At 45.6% G+C, this 18,258-nt stretch overlaps 3 protein-coding genes across 6 annotated transcripts in view; 2 read left to right on the forward strand and 1 right to left on the reverse strand.

Annotated features, from left to right (window-relative positions):
- The window catches only part of trim101 (tripartite motif containing 101), a 44,437-nt gene that overhangs the window by 19,960 nt on the left and 6,219 nt on the right, over window positions 1-18,258 (reverse strand). The gene's annotated exons all lie outside the window — the stretch shown is intronic.
- On the forward strand, window positions 216-2,304 carry LOC115362479 (tripartite motif-containing protein 16-like). Its single transcript, XM_030056420.1, has one exon. The coding sequence runs from the start codon at window positions 471-473 to the stop codon at window positions 2,139-2,141; it is 1,671 nt and encodes a 556-aa protein (XP_029912280.1). The 5' UTR covers window positions 216-470; the 3' UTR covers window positions 2,142-2,304.
- On the forward strand, window positions 8,221-16,234 carry LOC115362476 (tripartite motif-containing protein 16-like). Of its 3 annotated transcripts, none has more exons than XM_030056415.1 (2): window positions 8,221-8,250; window positions 14,076-15,762. In XM_030056415.1, exons 1-2 carry the CDS (start codon window positions 8,221-8,223, stop codon window positions 15,708-15,710), a joined length of 1,665 nt encoding a protein of 554 aa, XP_029912275.1. In that variant the 3' UTR covers window positions 15,711-15,762. The 3 variants fall into 3 exon arrangements, with proteins under 3 accessions (XP_029912275.1, XP_029912273.1, XP_029912274.1); XM_030056413.1 differs by lacking the exon at window positions 8,221-8,250 and adding an exon at window positions 16,050-16,234 and having other exon boundaries at window positions 13,830-15,672; XM_030056414.1 differs by lacking the exon at window positions 8,221-8,250 and having other exon boundaries at window positions 13,830-15,762.

An 18,258-nucleotide genomic window follows, 5' to 3' on the forward strand; every position in this document is an offset into this window, starting at 1 on the left:
AGACTGGATCTGTTGGATCTGTTGTGTTGACTGAGTTGTCACTGACAGGAGGGTCATAATATAACTGGAGATCATATTAGCTATTGGTTGAAGATGAAAATGAGACGTAACAGTTTAATTATTTTTTTCATAAACTTCACTTCATGTTGTAAATAAGAGCTAAACACACACTGCCTCTTTAAGAGCGCTCCTCTTCCTGGAGTGAATCAGCAGCTGAACCCCTCCCTCTTCTGTCTGATCTCAAACTTTACGAGTTTTATTCTGCCCAGATATTTCCTGCTTCTCAGATCTGACAGTTTAAAGACGAGTGGAAACAACACAGTGTGAAGGACAAGAGCCCACAAGCCCGTTTTCAGCAGATCAGTGAGTGACTGTGAGGAAAAGCTGCTGTTTGCTTTGGATCGGAGCACAACTCTTATCTGTTGATAGAAAGTCAAACTAGCAGACGTTCACTGTGACTGAGAGGGGAAATGGCTCAGCGAGGAATTCAGCCAGACTCTGCAAAGTTTTGCTGTTCCATCTGTCTGGATCTGCTGAAGGATCCGGTGACTATTCCCTGTGGACACAGCTACTGCATGAGCTGTATTAAAGACTGCTGGGATGGAGAGGAGCACAAGGAAATCTACAGCTGCCCGCAGTGCAGACAAACCTTCAAACCGAGGCCTGTCCTGGTGAAAAACACCATGTTTGCAGAGTTACTGGAGGAAGTGAAGAAGATGGGACTCCAAGCTGCTCCTCCTGATCTCTGCTACGCTGGACCTGGAGATGTGGCCTGTGATTTCTGCTCTGGGAGGAAACTGAAAGCCCTCAAGTCCTGTCTGGTGTGTCTGGCCTCTTACTGCGAGCAGCACCTCCAGCCTCACTATGATTCAGCTCCACTAAAGAAACACAAGCTGGTGGAAGCCACCGTGAAGCTTCAGGAGAACATCTGCTCTCGTCACGATGAGGTGATGAAGATTTTCTGCCGCACTGATCAGCAGTGTATCTGTTATCTCTGCTCCATGGATGAACATAAAGGCCACCACAAAGTCTCAGCTGCAGCAGAAAGGAGCGAGAGGCAGGAAGAGCTCGGGCTGAGTCGGCAAAAAATCCAGCAGAGAATCCGGGACACAGAGAAAGACGTGAAGGTGCTTCAGCAGGAGGTGGAGGCCATCAGTCGCTCTGCTGATAAAGCAGTGAAGGACAGTGAGCAGATCTTCACTGAGCTGATCCGTTTGGTTGAGAAAAGAAGGTCTGATGTGAAGCAGCAGATCAGATCCCAGCAGGAAGAGGAAGTGAGTCGGGCTGAAGAAGTTCTGGAGAAGCTGAAGCAGGAGATCGCTGAGCTGAGGAGGAAAGACGCTGAGCTGGAGCAGCTCTCACACACACAGGATCACATCCATTTTCTACAGAATTACCCCTCGCTCTCATGTCTCAGTGAATCTACACACTCACCCAGCGCCAACATCCGTCCTCTGAGCTACTTTGAGGATGTGACTGCAGCTGTGTCAGAGCTGAGAGACAAACTACAGGAGCTTCTTAGTGAGGAATGGTCCAAGATCTCACTGACAGTGACTGGAGTGGATGTTCTACTGCCACAACCAGAGCCCAAGACCAGAGCTGAGTTCTTACAATATTCATGTCACATCACACTGGATCCAAACACAGCAAACACGTATCTGTCATTATCTGAGGGGAACAGAAAAGCAACACGAATGGCAGAAAAACAGTCATATCCCAGTCACCCAGACAGATTTACTTATTGGCCTCAGGTCCTGAGCAGAGAGAGTCTGACTGGACGTTGTTACTGGGAGGTGGAGTGGAAGGGGAGAGTTTTTATAGCAGTCTCATATCAGGATATCAGCAGAACAGGGGGCGGGGATGAATGTATATTTGGATTCAATGACAAATCTTGGTCATTGGATTGTGACGACATGAACTGTTACTTCAGACACAACAAAATCACAACTAAAATCCGGCTCCCTGTGTCCTCCAGAGTGGGAGTGTACCTGGACCACAGAGCAGGTATTCTGTCCTTCTACAGCGTCTCTGAAACCATGACTCTCCTCCACAGAGTCCAGACCACGTTCACTCAGCCTCTCCATGCTGGACTGCAGCTTTACGGTAACAGACCCACTGCAGAGTTTTGTGAGCTCAAGTAGACAGGAGGGATTAAAGCAGTTCTGTCGTCTATTTCTTTAACATCTGTGTTGGTAAGCGCTTGTTTCTGTTCTTTTTTTTTTTTAATCAAGAACTGCACACATATGTCTTCATTTTAAAATGATTGTTCTGCAAAATATTTTGTTGCATTTTTATTTTGCTGCTAAAAGCTCATTGCTGTGGTTTCTCAGTCCTGCACTTCCCAGACGTCACCTGTGGCACATTTTGTTCTTGGTCTGTTCAGCCGTGGTGGATAAGGGTTGAACTCCATCAGTCGACAGTAGAGAGAAGCCAAATGAACTGCACTTCACAGGGAAATGTAAAAAAATATCACTGATTAAACTGTTGAAGAGGCTCTTTATGATTCTTAACTTCACTCAATATTTACTGTAAAATGTTTTTGCTCTTCCTGTTTTGCTGCTTAATGGAGTCAGAAGTGTGTTTGCACTCATCCTTCTTTGTAGCTGAACAGCTGTTTGTTGATTTTGTTTCCAGGACTTTGTAACTATGATTTTTTTTAATGCACTGCAAATGAAATGATTCTTCTTCTTCTTGTCAGTGGGAAATAATTCATGTGTTCCTCCACAGTGTTGACATGCTGGTTTAACAGGTCGAGTGTGAGAATCACGTGACTGCTGAGATAGAAACGCCTGTTATGAGATTTTAGTGATTAGGTGTGTCAACCAAGTGAATGTTTATGAAAATCAATAAAAAATATTTCCAAGAATCAACAGTGTTTCTTCTGTTCTCGTTCCAGAAAGTCTATCAACCAGCTGAAGAGAATCTGACAATAACAGGACAGTATGTCTTGACTGGTTTACCTGCTAAAACACAAAGAAGTGCTGTAATGCCCTCCATGAACAGTAGAAAAGACAAAGGGCTCTAGTTTCCCGGCGCAGCGCGGGGTGGCGCAGTGAGGCGAACCCCGCGCAGAGCTAGTTTCGACCGGCGAAACGGCTGAGGCGGGCAGTGTCCAAGTTTCGCAGGCGGAGGTTCGCCGAGATGGGAGTGGCAGCGCAGCGGGGGGAGGTGTCAACAGATTCGGCTTGGCGCAGTGACAGTTTCGTGCCAAAAGGCTTCGCTGAGGTGCGCCAAAAGCTCGCCATCTGAAACCACGTCTACTTTCAGCGCAAGGCGGAGCGGAGCTGGCGCAGTGGAAGTTTGGCTGCCTGGCGCACATCACCAAAACCTCACGATCAGCACAAACGGTGCCAATCTCCTTTGATCTGACATCAGTTGTGACGGGACAGTTGATATGGAGATATATGTATGTGCTGATTGTGATCGTAGCGTTGAATAGTGTTTTTTTCGGTATTTATTGCATTGTTCATGTGTCTGACATTCCGGAAGCCTGCCTGTGAGGTTTTGGTGACGTGTCCGCACTGCGCGCTGGTCTCCGCTCCGCGCCTGTCTCCTGAGCTCCGCTCTGCCCACGGCAGTAGACCTCCATGTCAGCTGTGTAAACTTTCATTACGCCTTCACGCAGCGCATTTTAAAGGCGAGGACAGGGGCTCATTTGATTGGTTAAATGTGAATCGGCTGTGTCAAACCCACTCCACGCCTTCTCTCCTCCCCTCCGCCGGTAGGAGGGATGGCGGAGTACTTGCGCCACCGAGCATGGCGTGCCAAACTTGGAAAATCCGCCTGGCCACACCCAGTTGGGGAAGCGCATCTGTGCTACGCCCCCGCCTCGCCTGGTCTGCGAAACTAGAGCCCAAAGTGACAGGAGGGAGAAATACCTGCATTCAAAAGTCATTCATGACATTTTACTGTGTCTGGGATGAAATGAAACCAGCTTTGATCGACACTTTGAGCTCAGAACTGAACTGCGTTTTCTTCACCTGGGATTGTGGACGCCATTCCCATTTTTCTTCTGTTATGAAAGCATAATTTTGGGGGATTTATTGAAATTTAAGGGCCAGTTTGAAATCCAGTGGCAGGGTGGCAGGATGGGGGCCGCCAGGGAGTAATTTGGCCTGGGGCACCAGCATGGCTAGAGCCGGCCCTGGCTATCAGGGCTGTTTATCCTCTATGAACTTCAGTACAGAGTGAAGAACTCCAGGCTATCCGATATCAACATCCATCTTCTTGTGAAACTTTTGCCTTTTTCAGGACATTTCCTAAGATTTCATTCTCCCTCCTAACAAACTGCGTTGTTCTCCCCGGGCCAAATGAATCAACTTGAAGGAGTAAACACTTCAGAGTTAGAATAAAACACTCCAGATACGCTTGGTGTGAATTTGCCACGAGGGACAGAAGACGAGGTGTTAAGGAGCTGTGGTTTCAGCCGCCCTGCTGGACCGCAGAGGCTAAGTTTAGGGCCCGGTTAACGGATCAGAGTCAGTCCGAGGGCGCTGACAGGATGGAGATGGATGTTTTAGGGCTTGCTGGCACTAAACTCTGCTGTGTTGGTGAACTTGGGTGGTACCACGAGTTAGAAAGTTTGAGTTGAAGCCATAATGTATTGGGTCTGGAAGGAAGGGAACGAAAAGACGATGGGCCCTATCTTGTGCCACCCGCTATCCGCTGCCACTACCCGCTACCCGCAAATTGCGGATTTAGGAACTTCCGCTATCCCTAAACGGTATCTTGCGCCACCCACTACCCGCTATCCGTTATGCCGACTCCGTCATTTGCGCCTGGAGGTGTGTCCGTGGGTGTGTTTCATGCGCTATCCCTAAAGTTGCTATCTTGCGCACACACTTTAGGGAAATCCCTAAAGTGTGTGCGCTCTCCTAACAGTTTGGGCTGTTAGGCGCCCAGGCGGCTTCAATGCGCGCCCCGACGGAGCCTCGCCACGCACACGGTCGGACTGATACCGGGACGCCGCCGGAATGGACTGAGTATATTACTCATATAGACTGTTTAGAGGAAAGCCTGTTTTAATTGGACACTTACGCCAGCACGTTTTATTGTTTTATCATAAGCCAGCAGCTGTGCTATATTTTTATTCTTAATATTTTATTTGCCCAATCTAGCTTGTCAATAAATTAGTTTACACATAGTTCCACCTCTGCCTCTTGTGTGTCTGTTGTGTGATCCGGGGATTTTACTCAATCAGTACAACCTTGTGACACGTCCACTTGGACACATGTGGCTCCACCTCCCAAATTAACTCGCCTATAATATAATATATAATATGTATATAAAGCCAACTTGCTTTAGCCTCAGTAGAAGCCCTGAGAAAATCTACCTCCCTCTCTCCATCGCGGGTTTAGGATTTAGGATTTAGGATAGCGCATCCTGCCCTTAAAGGCAATGGCACCTGGCACACTGATTGGTTTAACTGGCGTAACGCCCAAAACATGCCTATGCATAATATAGCGGGTAGCGCAGGTGTTTTGCGGATAGCGGGAGGTGCACAAGATAGCAACTTTTACGGGGGAACGCCTCTTCCTAAATCCTAAATCCGCAAATAGTGGGTTTAGGGAGTCTGGCGCAAGATAGGGCCCGATGGGTTTAGGGGTGAGAAGAAGGAAGAGTGGGTGGTGGTGATGGAGCTGGGGTTTAAATTTTGCTTGATAAGGGCTGGCAGGACCGGGAGCCTGGGAAAGGAGGCGGGGGTTAGGGAGTTCAGCCTGGCACAATACATGTTGGGGTGCAGATTACCTGCTGGCACTGCAGTGGACGGTGACTGGGACCAGAGAGTTGGGGGTTTAAACATTTGCACACACTGAACATGTCTTTGCTCATGTGCTGGGCTGTAAATTCACAATAAGCAAACCGCAGACATGTACATCTTTAACACTCTTAATCGTCAGCATCAGTGTTAGTCTTGTTAGCCAACAGCAACCATGGTAATAAGTTGTTTTTTTTTTTTTTTTTTGTTAATTTTATCTACTGTATATCCTGTTCTTTGCCTCTGAGATGCATAAAACTCTGTATTGATTAGAAAGAGAAAAGAGAAAACTGTTTTCCTCATTTGGAATTTTACTTTTAAGTATAACCACAATATCACTGAACACAGAATCTCAGAAAGTCTCCTGGGTAAATAAACCAGACTACTTCTAAATGTTTTGACACTGTTTCTGAGATTTTTTTTTTTTTTCCACATTGATTCTGCATGTCAAATGGCACTGAACATAAACTTCACCCACATGGGCAACAAAATTTGAAGCTCAGTAACTGGCCGCTACCTGAAACCGGAAAGCACTAACTATTTTTATGTGCACAGTCTGGTCCCTTTGCTTTTAGTCATGTGAAGCTGAATTAGTTCTTGTGTTTTATTTGTAGTTTATTTTTTATTTATTTGACCTTTATTTTAACAGGCATAATCATTAAGAACAGGTTCTTGCACTGATGATTCAACCAGGAGAATTTAATGCCCATCCAAAGTGTTGAAACGCTCCGACGGGCCGTCACAGATGAACCTATCGGCTCCACTTCGAGCTTCTGGGATATCAGTTTAATGTTCTGAGTCCAGTGAGCAACAACACAAGTTCTCCCTGACGCTGTTTTGCAAGGACACCATTGCTGCATCCTGGGCTTGGTGACTGTGATTGGTTTGAGGAAATACAAACAGGCCAGAGTATTTTTTTTCCCCTACAGCAGAATGATAGTGGGTTAAGGCAGAACTTTGTTTATCACAGGCTCTGTGCTGAGGTAGGACTGGCGATGCAAAACTGGGGAAATAAATGAAATGTTTTGCATCTGGAAACCTGGCCACCCAAAATAAGCCCACCCCCTTTGCAACTCTGTTCTAACACAGGCCAGCCTGATCTCACAGAAATCCGTGAAATGAGCACGACCTCTTAATAACGCATTGCGTGCTCCTCACACGTAACCTGCTTTAATTACGTGCGGTCGCCACGCAAACAGGGTCCACTGAAAGTCTACGAGGATCTGTGCTGGACACACGAATTCTCTCGGCTTCAAAGACGTCACGCTGTGGGTGGTGATTCACAGATCCTGGAAGTGCAAATTTAATCGATATTCCGGAAAAAAAGATCTGATTATTAGCCATAACGTTGTAACCATACAAAGCAGACTTACCACGAGCTATGAGGTTGTGTAACGATGGCATGTGCTTCAGCCGAGTCCACAAGTCCCGTATAATATCAACTTTATTTTAAGAAAACACGTTTTATTTGCAATGTCATATCACAGACATTACATTACCCATAATCCTAATCAGCGACGTGTCTGATTTGACAATTTTCATCAATAAAGAGCATGAAAGTTGTCAAATCTTCTTAAAAGAACATTATAATATGCTGATATGTTACGCCATTGAACACCACCCTTTCAGTCAGCGAAACATAGCGGGTGGAAAAACCGTGGAAGCACGTCAAAAATAGCATTTTTTTTTTTTTTTTCATAACACATCTTTACTCGTGATATAAACATAGGCTACATGTTAAGGTTATACTTTTGCTGTTGAAAAACTACTGTATGTATGTTTTCTAAATCTAATTTCAAAACTTTTACCCAAACCCGGAAGAGGCATACCAGAACTACAATCTGGTACTACAAGGCGTACCAGAACTACCCCGCATTGACAGTAGCAAAACAGCTGACCCAACCAAAGCTGCAGCCTTCCTTTGTGCCTTAGAGGATTCACTCCCCCACCTGTCTCAGCCCTGCTCTGCCCAGCAGTATTGGGACGGCATGCGGGACACCATCCACAGCACAGCCTTGTCAGTTTTTGGCAAAAAACTGGGAACGTCAAATGACTGGTTTGAAGCCAATTCAGTGGAATTGACTCCTATCCTGGAAGAAAAAAGTACGGCCCTCACTAACTACAAATGCACTTCCAATGATAAGACCCTACAGGCCCTCAGATGCTGTTGGAGGAAACTCCAACAAGCCGCTCGACGCTGTGCCAATAGCTATTGGCTACAGCTTTGTAGCAACATTCAATCAGCTGCGGACAAAGGCAACACCAGATCTATGTATGAAGGCATCAAAAAGGCACTTGGACCATCACCATGCACAACTGCTCCATTGAAATCAGCTTCAGGGGAAACCATCACTGACCGCTCCAAACAACTAGACCGCTGGGTGGAACACTACTCGGAGCTCTATGCCAGGGATAACACTGTCTCTGACGCAGCACTCAGCCATGTAGGACGCCTTCCTGTGATGGAAGAGCTCGACATGGAACCATCAACTGTGGAGCTAAACAAAGCAATTAACAGCTTGACCTGCGGAAAAGCACCAGGCAGCGATGGGATAACTGCCGAAGTCCTCAAGTGCGGGAAACCTGCTCTTCTGCACCAACTCCACAGGCTCCTCTGCCTGTGTTGGAAGGAAGGTGCTGTCCCACTGGACATGAGAGATGCAAATATCATCACCCTATTTAAGAACAAGGGAGACAGGAGCGACTGTAACAACTACCGTGGCATCTCTCTACTGAGTATCACCAGTAAGCTCTTTGCCAGAGTCGCACTGAACAGACTCCAGGTCCTTGCCGAGAGGCTCTACCCAGAGTCACAGGCAGGGTTCCGAGCTGGAAGATCTACGCTGGATATGATCTTCTCTCTGAGACAGCTGCAGGAAAAGTGCAGAGAGCAGCGAAAACCACTCTACATGGCCTTCATCGACCTCACCAAAGCATTTGATCTTGTGAGCAGGAGTGGCCTATTCCAACTGGTTGAAAGGATAGGATGCCCTCCAAAACTTCTCAGCATCCTCCAGTCCTTTCACACTGACATGTATGGCACCGTCCAGTTTGATGGGTCCACCTCAGACCCTTTCAAGATCTGCTGTGGTGTCAAGCAGGGATGTGTGCTGGCACCCACCTTGTTTGCGATTTTTTTCTCCCTCCTCCTGCGACAAGCCTTTGGAACATCCACTGAAGGAGTCTACCTGCGCACACAGACAGACGGCAAATTATTCAGCCTCTCCCGACTGAAAGCGAAAACAAAGGTCAGACCACTCATCATCCGGGAGATGCTGTCTGCTGATGATGCAGCAGTGGCTGCACACTCCCAGGAGCACCTGCAGATCCTCATCGACCGATTCTCCCAAGCATGCCAGGACTTCAACCTCACCATCAGCTTGAACAAAACCAAGACATTGGGACAGGGAACAGAAACCCCTCCTACCATCACCATTAACAACTACACACTGGAGGCTGTAAGCAGTTTCATTTATCTTGGGTCTACCATCACCAACAACCTGTCACTTGACGCTGAAGTCAGCAGCCGGATCGGGAAAGCAGCCTCTACTTTTGGGAAGCTTACACATAGAGTCTGGGACAATAACAAGCTCACTATCCATACAAAGGTACAGGTGTATAGAGCCTGTGTCATTAGTACACTCCTGTATGGCAGTGAAGCCTGGACCCCATATTCTTGCCAGGAGCAGAGGCTAAACATTTTCCATCTGCGATGCCTGCGGCGCATACTGGGCATCACCTGGCGGGACAGGATCACAAACTCAGCAGTCCTGGAGAGAGCACAGCTCCCTACCATGTTCTCTCTCCTGAGGCAGCGACGTCTCCGATGGCTGGGCCATGTCCGCCGGATGGACGATGGTCGAATACCAAAGGACAACTTATATGCGGAACTGTCATCTGGTAAAAGGCCAATTGGCCGCCCTCTGCTTCGCTATAAGGATGTCTGCAAGCAAGATCTTAAATCCTTCAACATCAATCCAGCCACCTGGGAAGATGCCGCTCAAGACCGTAATCATTGGCAGCATGCCCTCCGCACCGGACTGCAGACTTATGAAACATCCTTGGCTAAACAACAAGAAACCAAAAGAAAGTTGAGGAAACAACAAGAAGTCACGACCATGCCCTCAACATTACCGGATCCGGCCTATATCTGTGATACTTGTGGCCGTGTCTGCCAGTCACGGATTGGACTCCACAGCCACAGTAGACGCTGCGCCAAAATCTAACTCCCAGGCACAAGAAATCTATGGTCTTCTGAGACTGTGATGCCGACGATTATGTGATGTTGTGATCACTAATTTTTCAATCTCAATTTTCAATGGTTTGCCATCGGGTATGATAGTAGAGGTCAACAGCTTTCCAAAAATGTTGACCTCATGTCTGTGCCATTTTTTGTTGCTGCACTGTAAGCCTTTAAAAGTGTCTCAGGTGGCCATATTAAGTTAATGGGAAAATATGAAATATGAAACATTGAGTATTTTAAGGGGAAAATAAGCTTTGAAATGGTCCAAATTGAAAAGGATGACTGTGTTTAAGACTAACATCAATATTATAAATAAATTTGGCCATTAAATACCCCCTTAAAGACGTTTGACTGATTTTATCAAGCTTGGCCCTAAAAGAGGTCTGGAGATGTACACCTGAGACAGCCTTGGCTTGGAGCAAGATGAAAATCAAACTTTGTCATAGAACAACAATGAAGACATCGGGCCCTATCTTGTGCCACCCGCTATCCGCTGCCACTACCCGCTACCCACAAATTGCGGATTTAGGAAGTTCCGCTATCCCTAAACGGTATCTTGCGCCCATGCTACCCGCTATCCCTTATGCCGACGCCGTCATTTGCGCCTGGAGGTGTGTCCGTGGGCGTGTTTCATGCGCTATCCCTAAAGTTGCTATCTTGCGCACACACTTACGGATAGCGGGTGGTCAGGACCACCCGCTATCCGCCATCCCTAAAGTTTGGGCTGTTACGAGAGCGCGCCCAGGCGGCTTCAATGCGCGCCCCGACGGAGCCTCGCCACGCACACGGTCGGACTGATACCGGGACGCCGCCGGAATGGACTGAGTATATTACTCATATAGACTGTTTAGAGGAAAGACTGTTTTAATTGGACACTTACGCCAGCATATATTATTTTTAATATTTTATTTGCCCAATCTACCTTGTCAATAAATTAGTTTACACATAGTTCCACTTCTGCCTCTTGTGTGTGTGTGGTGTGATCCGGGGATTTTACTCAATCAGTACAACCTTGTGACACGTCCACTTGGACACATGTGGCTCCACCTCCCGAATTAACTCGCCTATAATATAATATATAATATGTATATAAAGCCAACTTGCTTTAGCCTCAGTAGAAGCCCTGAGAAAATCTACCTCCCTCTCTCCATCGCGGGTTTAGGATTTAGGATTTAGGATAGCGCATCCTGCCCTTAAAGGCAATGGCACCTGGCACACTGATTGGTTTAACTGGCGTAACGGCCAAAACACGCCTATGCATAATATAGCGGGTAGCGGAGGTGTTTTGCGGATAGCGGGAGGTGCACAAGATAGCAACTTTTACGGGGGAACGCCTCTTCCTAAATCCTAAATCCGCAAATAGCGGGTTTAGGGAGTCTGGCACAAGATAGGGCCCATCGTTTGAAAGGTCTTGACCTATGGTGTAACATATCTCAGTGTGAGACCAGTGGGCAGTTCCTGCTCCCCACGAGTGCCCTTTGAACCTTGCACCTGAGACACTTTTAAAGGCTTACAGCGCAGCAACAAAAAATGGCACAGACATGGGGTCAACATTTTTGGAAAGCTGTTGACCTCTACTATCATAGCCGATGGCAAACCAATAGGGGGCGCCACTGACTAGTGTCAAACATGGAAAAAACATGATTTCACTATCTTAAGAAAAAAATAAATAAAATCTGACCAAACAGGCGTTCTTCCCACACCCAAAAAAAGTAATGAAGATTGAAAAATTAGTGATCACCACTTCATATAATAGACAAAACATATTAGAACTACAGAACCTATGGCGCAGGACACCTCTGTGTGTTGCAACTCCGTGCAGATTGTAGTTCTGGTACCCCTCTTCCGGGTTAGGGTAAAAGTTTTGAAATTAGGTTTAGAAAACATACATACGGTAGTTTTTCAACAGCAAAAGTATAACCTTAACATGTAGCCTATGTTTATATCATGAATAAAGATGTGTTATGAAAAATAAAAAAATATATATAAATCTTTAGTGCTATTTTGATGTGTTTCCGCGGTTTTTCCACCCGCTCTGTTTCGCTGACTGAAAGGGTTGTGTTCAATGGCGCAACATATCAGCATATTATCAACTTTCATGCACTTTATTACACTTTATTGACTTTATTGATGAAACTCAAATCAGACACATCGCTGATAAACACTAGGATTATGGGTAATGAAGCGCTTCTCTGTGATATGACATCGCAAATAAAACGTGTTTTCTTAAAATAAAGTTGATATTATACGGGATTTGTGGACTCGGCTGAAGCACATGCCATCGTTACACATCCTCATAGCTCGTGGTAAGTCTGCCTTGGATGGTTACAACGTTATGGCTAATAATCAGACCTTTTTCCAGAATATCGATTAAATTTGCACTTCCCGGGATCTATGAACCACCACCCACAGCGTGACGTCACGGAACCTCGCTGGCTTTCACTGTGCACACTGTTTGTGCGGTGACCACACGGAATTAAAACCATAGAAATCTATGATTAAAACAGGTCACGTGCGAGGAGCACGCAATGCGTTATTAGGAGGTCATGCTCATTTCACGGATTTCTGTGAGAGCAGGTTAACCCCACGCCTCCCTCCCCAGATTTCCACGGTGACAGTGAGGACAATACTTCCAAGCGGAAGCTACATCAGCGATAGTGGTAGCAGCGTCCATAGCAGCAGCCATAGCAACGACAGAAACCTGAAAGAATCTTCGTAATAACTAACAAGGTAAACATCATACACATTAACTGAACGAAGATTTTGAAAATAAAATGCACATTTTGTGTTATCAAAACGCATTTGAATGCATAAGCTATCTTAAAATATTGCATTTTCCACTGAGAATAAAAGGAATGTCCGCCATTTATTTTGTTTTCACATAAAGACCAGCCTGCAGTGCATAGGTCACGTGATCACAACTTTCTGGCAGACAATTACGTGGGAAATATACGAATTATAGTGCAATACTTTTCATAGGAATTTGTATGAACGTTGAATGAGAACAGCCTGAGCAGAGAGAGCACAGCTTCATCAGCTATTGAACTCAACATTTTTTTGACATTTTTTTTTTGACAGTTTTATTGATCACTAAGAGAGCAATGACTTGGAATGAAGTTGATTTGATGTTTGAAAAAAAAAAAAGTAGCTTTGATGCAGTTGAGCTACATTTAGTCATTTTATTGTAGCTCAGCTTGCTGCATTTCTCTGGTGGGAGTTTCAGTGGAGTGAAGCCTCATGTAATGTACAGTAACACTAACAGTGTACAGCTCAGCTCACTACATTTTCCAAGTAGCTTGCCCAACACTGGGTATATATGTGACATGGTGGGACTTTAGGAAAACAAACGTTTTTTCTAACTTTGAAGCTTTTTATGAGGCAGTTTTAGGAGGAAGTTGGAGCTGAAGGGGTTAAAGGAGTGTTGCAGCATGAATGGAGTTTTGTTTCACTTCCATAAGTCTCTTTATGTCACTCTAGACTTTTTTTTTACCACCTCTCTTACAAAATATTTTCCATGTTTCTTGTGATTTTGCAGAGTAAACACTGCAGTAAACCAGATCAACATTTTTCAGACTGGATCTGTTGGATCTGTTGTGTTGACTGAGTTGTCACTGACAGGAGGGTCATAATATAACTGGAGATCATATTAGCTATTGGTTGAAGATGAAAATGAGATGGAACAGTTCATTTTTTTGTCATAAACTTCACTTCATGTTGTAAATAAGAGCTAAACACACACTGCCTCTTTAAGAGCGCTCCTCTTCCTGGAGTGAAGAAGCACATGAGCCACTTCCGCTTCTGTCTGACCTCAAACTTTACAAGTTTTATTCTGCCCAGATATTTCCTGCTTCTCAGATCGGACAGTTTAAAGACGAGTGGAAACAACACAGTGTGAAGGACAAGAGCCGACAAGCCCGTTTACAGCAGATCAGCGAGTGACTGTGAGGAAAAGCTGCTCTTGGCTTTGGATCGGAGCACAACTCTTATCTGTTGATAGAAAGTGAAACTAGCAGACGTTCACTGTGACTGAGAGGAGAAATGGCACAGCGAGGAATTCAGCCGGACTCGGAAAAGTTTTGCTGTTCCATCTGTCTGGATCTGCTGAAGGATCCGGTGACTATTCCCTGTGGACACAGCTACTGCATGAGCTGTATTAAAGAGTGCTGGGATGGAGAGGAGCACAAGGAAATCTACAGCTGCCCACAGTGCAGACAAACCTTCACACCGAGGCCTGTCCTGGTGAAAAGCACCATGTTAGCAGAGTTACTGGAGGAAATGAAGAAGATGGGACTCCAAGCTGCTCCTCCTGATCTCTGCTATGCTGGACCTGGAGATGTGGCCTGTGATTTCTGCACTGGGAGGAAACTGAAAGCCCTCAAGTCCTGTCTGGCGTGTCTGGCCTCTTACTGTGAGCAGCACCTCCAGCCTCACTACGATGTCGCTCCATTAAAGAAACACAAGCTGGTGGAAGCCACCGTGAAGCTTCAGGAGAACATCTGCTCTCGCCACGATGAGGTGATGAAGATTTTCTGCCGCACTGATCAGCAGTGTATCTGTTATCTCTGCTCCATGGATGAACATAAAGGCCACGACACAGTCTCAGCTGCAGCAGAAAGGACCGAGAGGCAGGAAGAGCTCGGGCTGAGTCGGCAAAAAATCCAGCAGAGAATCCAGGACACAGAGAAAGACGTGAAGGTGCTTCAGCAGGAGGTGGAGGCCATCAGTCGCTCTGCTGATGAAGCAGTGGAGGACAGTGAGGAGATCTTCACTGAGCTGATCCGTTTGGTTGAGAAAAGAAGGTCTGATGTGAAGCAGCAGATCAGATCCCAGCAGGAAGAGGAAGTGAGTCGGGCTGAAGAAGTTCAGGAGAAGCTGAAGCAGGAGATCGCTGAGCTGAGGAGGAAAGACGCTGAGCTGGAGCAGCTCTCACACACACAGGATCACATCCATTTTCTACAGAATTACCCCTCGCTCTCATGTCTCAGTGAATCTACACACTCACTCAGCGCCAACATCCGTCCTCTGAGCTACTTTGAGGATGTGACTGCAGCTGTGTCCGAGCTGAGAGACAAACTACAGGAGCTTCTTAGTGAGGAATGGTCCAAGATCTCACTGACAGTGACTGAAGTGGATGTTCTACTGTCACACCCAGAGCCCAAGACCAGAGCTGAGTTCTTACAATATTCATGTCACATCACACTGGATCCAAACACAGCATACACACAGCTGTCATTATCTGAGGAGAACAGAAAAGCAACAGCAATGGCACTGAAACAGCCATATCCCAGTCATCCAGACAGATTTACTTTTTGGGATCAGGTCCTGAGCAGAGAGAGTCTGACTGGACGTTGTTACTGGGAGGTGAAGTGGGAGGGGAGAGTTGATATAGCAGTCTCATATCAGGATATCAGCAGAACAGGGGACGGGGATGAATGTGTATTTGGAAACAATGACAAATCTTGGTCATTGGATTGTTACAACATGAACTGTGACTTCAGACACAACAAAATCCAAACTGACATCCCGCTCCCTGTGTCCTCCAGAGTGGGAGTGTACCTGGATCACAGAGCAGGTATTCTGTCCTTCTACAGCGTCTCTGAAACCATGACTCTCCTCCACAGAGTCCAGACCACGTTCACTCAGCCTCTCCATGCTGGACTTGGGCTTTATGATATCGGAGACACTGCAGAGTTTTGTGAGCTCCAGTAGACAGGAGTGATTAAAGCAGTTCTGTCGTCTGTTTCTATAACGTCTGTGTTGGTAAGCGCTTGTTTCTGTTTTTTTTTTTTGTTTGTTTGTTTGTTTGTTTGTTTGTTTTTTTAAATCAAGAACTGCACATATATGTCTTCATTTTAAAATGACTGTTCTGCAAAATATTTTGTTGCATTTTTATTTTGCTGCTAAAAGCTCATTGCTGTGGTTTCTCAGTCCTGCACTTCCCAGACGTCACCTGTGGCACATTTTGTTCTTGGTCTGTTCAGCCGTGGTGGATAAGGGTTGAACTCCATCAGTCGACAGTAGAGAGAAGCCAAATGAACTGCACCTCACAGGGAAATGTAAAAAAAATATCACTGATTAAACTGTTGAAGAGGCTCTCTATGATTCTTAACTTCACTCAATATTTACTGTAACATGTTTTTGCTCTTCCTGTTTTGCTGCTTAATGGAGTCAGAAGTGTGTTTGCACTCGTCCTTCTTTGTAGCTGAACAGCTGTTTGTTGATTTTGTTTCCAGAACTTTGTAACTATGATTTTTTTTAATGCACTGCAAATGAAATGATTCTTCTTCTTCTTGTCAGTGGGAAATGATTCATGTGTTCCTCCACAGTGTTGACATGCTGGTTTAACAGGTCGAGTGTGAGAATCACGTGACTGCTGAGATAGAAACGTCTGTTATGAGATTTTAGTGATTAGGTGTGTCAACCAAGTGAATGTTTATGAAAATGAATAAAAAATATTTCCAAGAATCAACAGTGTTTCTTCTGTTCTCGTTCCAGAAAGTCTATCAACCAGCTGAAGAGAATCTGACAATAACAGGACAGTATGTCTTGACTGGTTTAGCTGCTAAAACACAAAGAAGTGCTGTAATGCCCTCCATGAACAGTAGAAAAGACAAAGTGACAGGAGGGAGAAATCCCTGCATTCAAAAGTCATTTATGACATTTTACTGTGTCTGGGATGAAATGAAACCAGCTTTGATCGACACTTTGAGCTCAGAACTGAACTGCGTTTTCTTCACCTGGGATTGTGGACGCTATTCCCATTTTTCATCTGTTATGAAAGCAGAATTTTGGGGGATTTATTGAAATTTAAGGGCCAGTTTGAAATCCAGTGGCAGGGTGGCAGGATGGAGGCCGCCAGGGAGTAATTTGGCCTAGGACATCAGCATGGCTAGAGCCAGGGCTGTTTATCCTCTATGAACTTCAGTAGAGAGTGAAGAACTCCAGGCTATCCGATATCAACATCCATCTTCTTGTGAAACTTTTGCCTTTTTCGGGACATTTCCTAAGATTTCATTCTCCCTCCTAACAAACTGCGTTGTTCTCCCTGGGCCAAATGAATCGACTTGAAGGAGTAAATACTTCAGAGTTAGAATAAAACACTCCAGATACGCTCGGTGTGAATTTGCCACGAGGGACAGAAGACGAGGTGTTAAGGAGCTGTGGTTTCAGCCGCCCTGCTGGACCGCAGAGGCTAAGTTTAGGGCCCGGATAACGGATCAGAGTCAGTCCGAGGGCGCTGACAGGACGGAGATGGATGTTTTAGGGCTGGCTGGCACTAAACTCTGCTGTGTTGGTGAACTTGGGTGGAACCACGAGTTAGAAAGTTTGAGTTGAAGCCACACTATATTGGGTCTGGAAGGAAGGGAACGAAAAGACGATGGGTTTAGGGGTGAGAAGAAGGAAGAGTGGGTGGTGGTGATGGAGCTGGGGTTTAAATTTTGCTTGATAAGGGCTGGCAGGACCGGGAGCCTGGGAAAGGAGGCGGGGGTTAGGGAGTTCGGCCTGGCACAATACATGTTGGGGTGCAGATTACCTGCTGGCACTGCAGTGGACGGTGACTGGGACCAGAGAGTTGGGGGTTTAAACATTTGCACACACTGAACATGTCTTTGCTCATGTGCTGGGCTGTAAATTCACAAAAAGCAAACCGCAGACATATAGGCTACATCTTTAACACTCTTAATCGTCAGCATCAGTATTAGTCTTATTAGCCAACAGCAACCATGGTAATAAGTTTTTTTTTTTTTTAATTTTATCTACTGTATATCCTGTTCTTTGCCTCTGAGATGCATAAAGCTCTTTATTGATTAGAAAGAGAAAAGAACGATCAACTGTTTTCCTCATTTGGAATTTTACTTTTAAGTATACCGTATTTCCCCAATTAATCGCCCGGGCGTTTAATACGCAAAATCAACTTGGACCCCGGGCGTTTAAAAGAACCAGGCGGCTCTTCGCTGCAGGCCTTTATTTATTTTTGCACAGACCTGCACCAGGCCATTATTGTGATGACAGTTACTGTCCAACATATTTACAGTCGGTCGATGTAAGATTACGGTACAGTCTTTTTTTCTAACGTTAGCTAGCTCTCTTATTTTGACAGAAAACGGAAGTGCCGCACAGTTATTGTGTGGCTAACTGTTTACTTCTCCAAAAATAAGGTGAATAGCCTTATTTTGGGTTACCTCAATATAATGCAAATAATCGCCCCGGCGGTTATTCGGGTGGGCGTTTAATTAATACGCAAAATGGGTGCAGA

The sequence above is a fragment of the Myripristis murdjan genome, chromosome 7 (genome assembly GCF_902150065.1).
Source record: "Myripristis murdjan chromosome 7, fMyrMur1.1, whole genome shotgun sequence".
Taxonomy (NCBI): domain Eukaryota; kingdom Metazoa; phylum Chordata; class Actinopteri; order Holocentriformes; family Holocentridae; genus Myripristis; species Myripristis murdjan.

Bases quoted from the DNA above. Each gene is read 5' to 3' on its own strand.
- LOC115362476 (XM_030056413.1), top strand. From the start codon at position 14,040: ATGGCACAGCGAGGAATTCAGCCGGACTCGGAAAAGTTTTGCTGTTCC. The intron at 15,673-16,049 runs ATATCGGAGACA...ACTGCACCTCAC, and splicing joins TGCTGGACTTGGGCTTTATG to AGGGAAATGTAAAAAAAATA.
- LOC115362479 (XM_030056420.1), top strand. From the start codon at position 471: ATGGCTCAGCGAGGAATTCAGCCAGACTCTGCAAAGTTTTGCTGTTCC.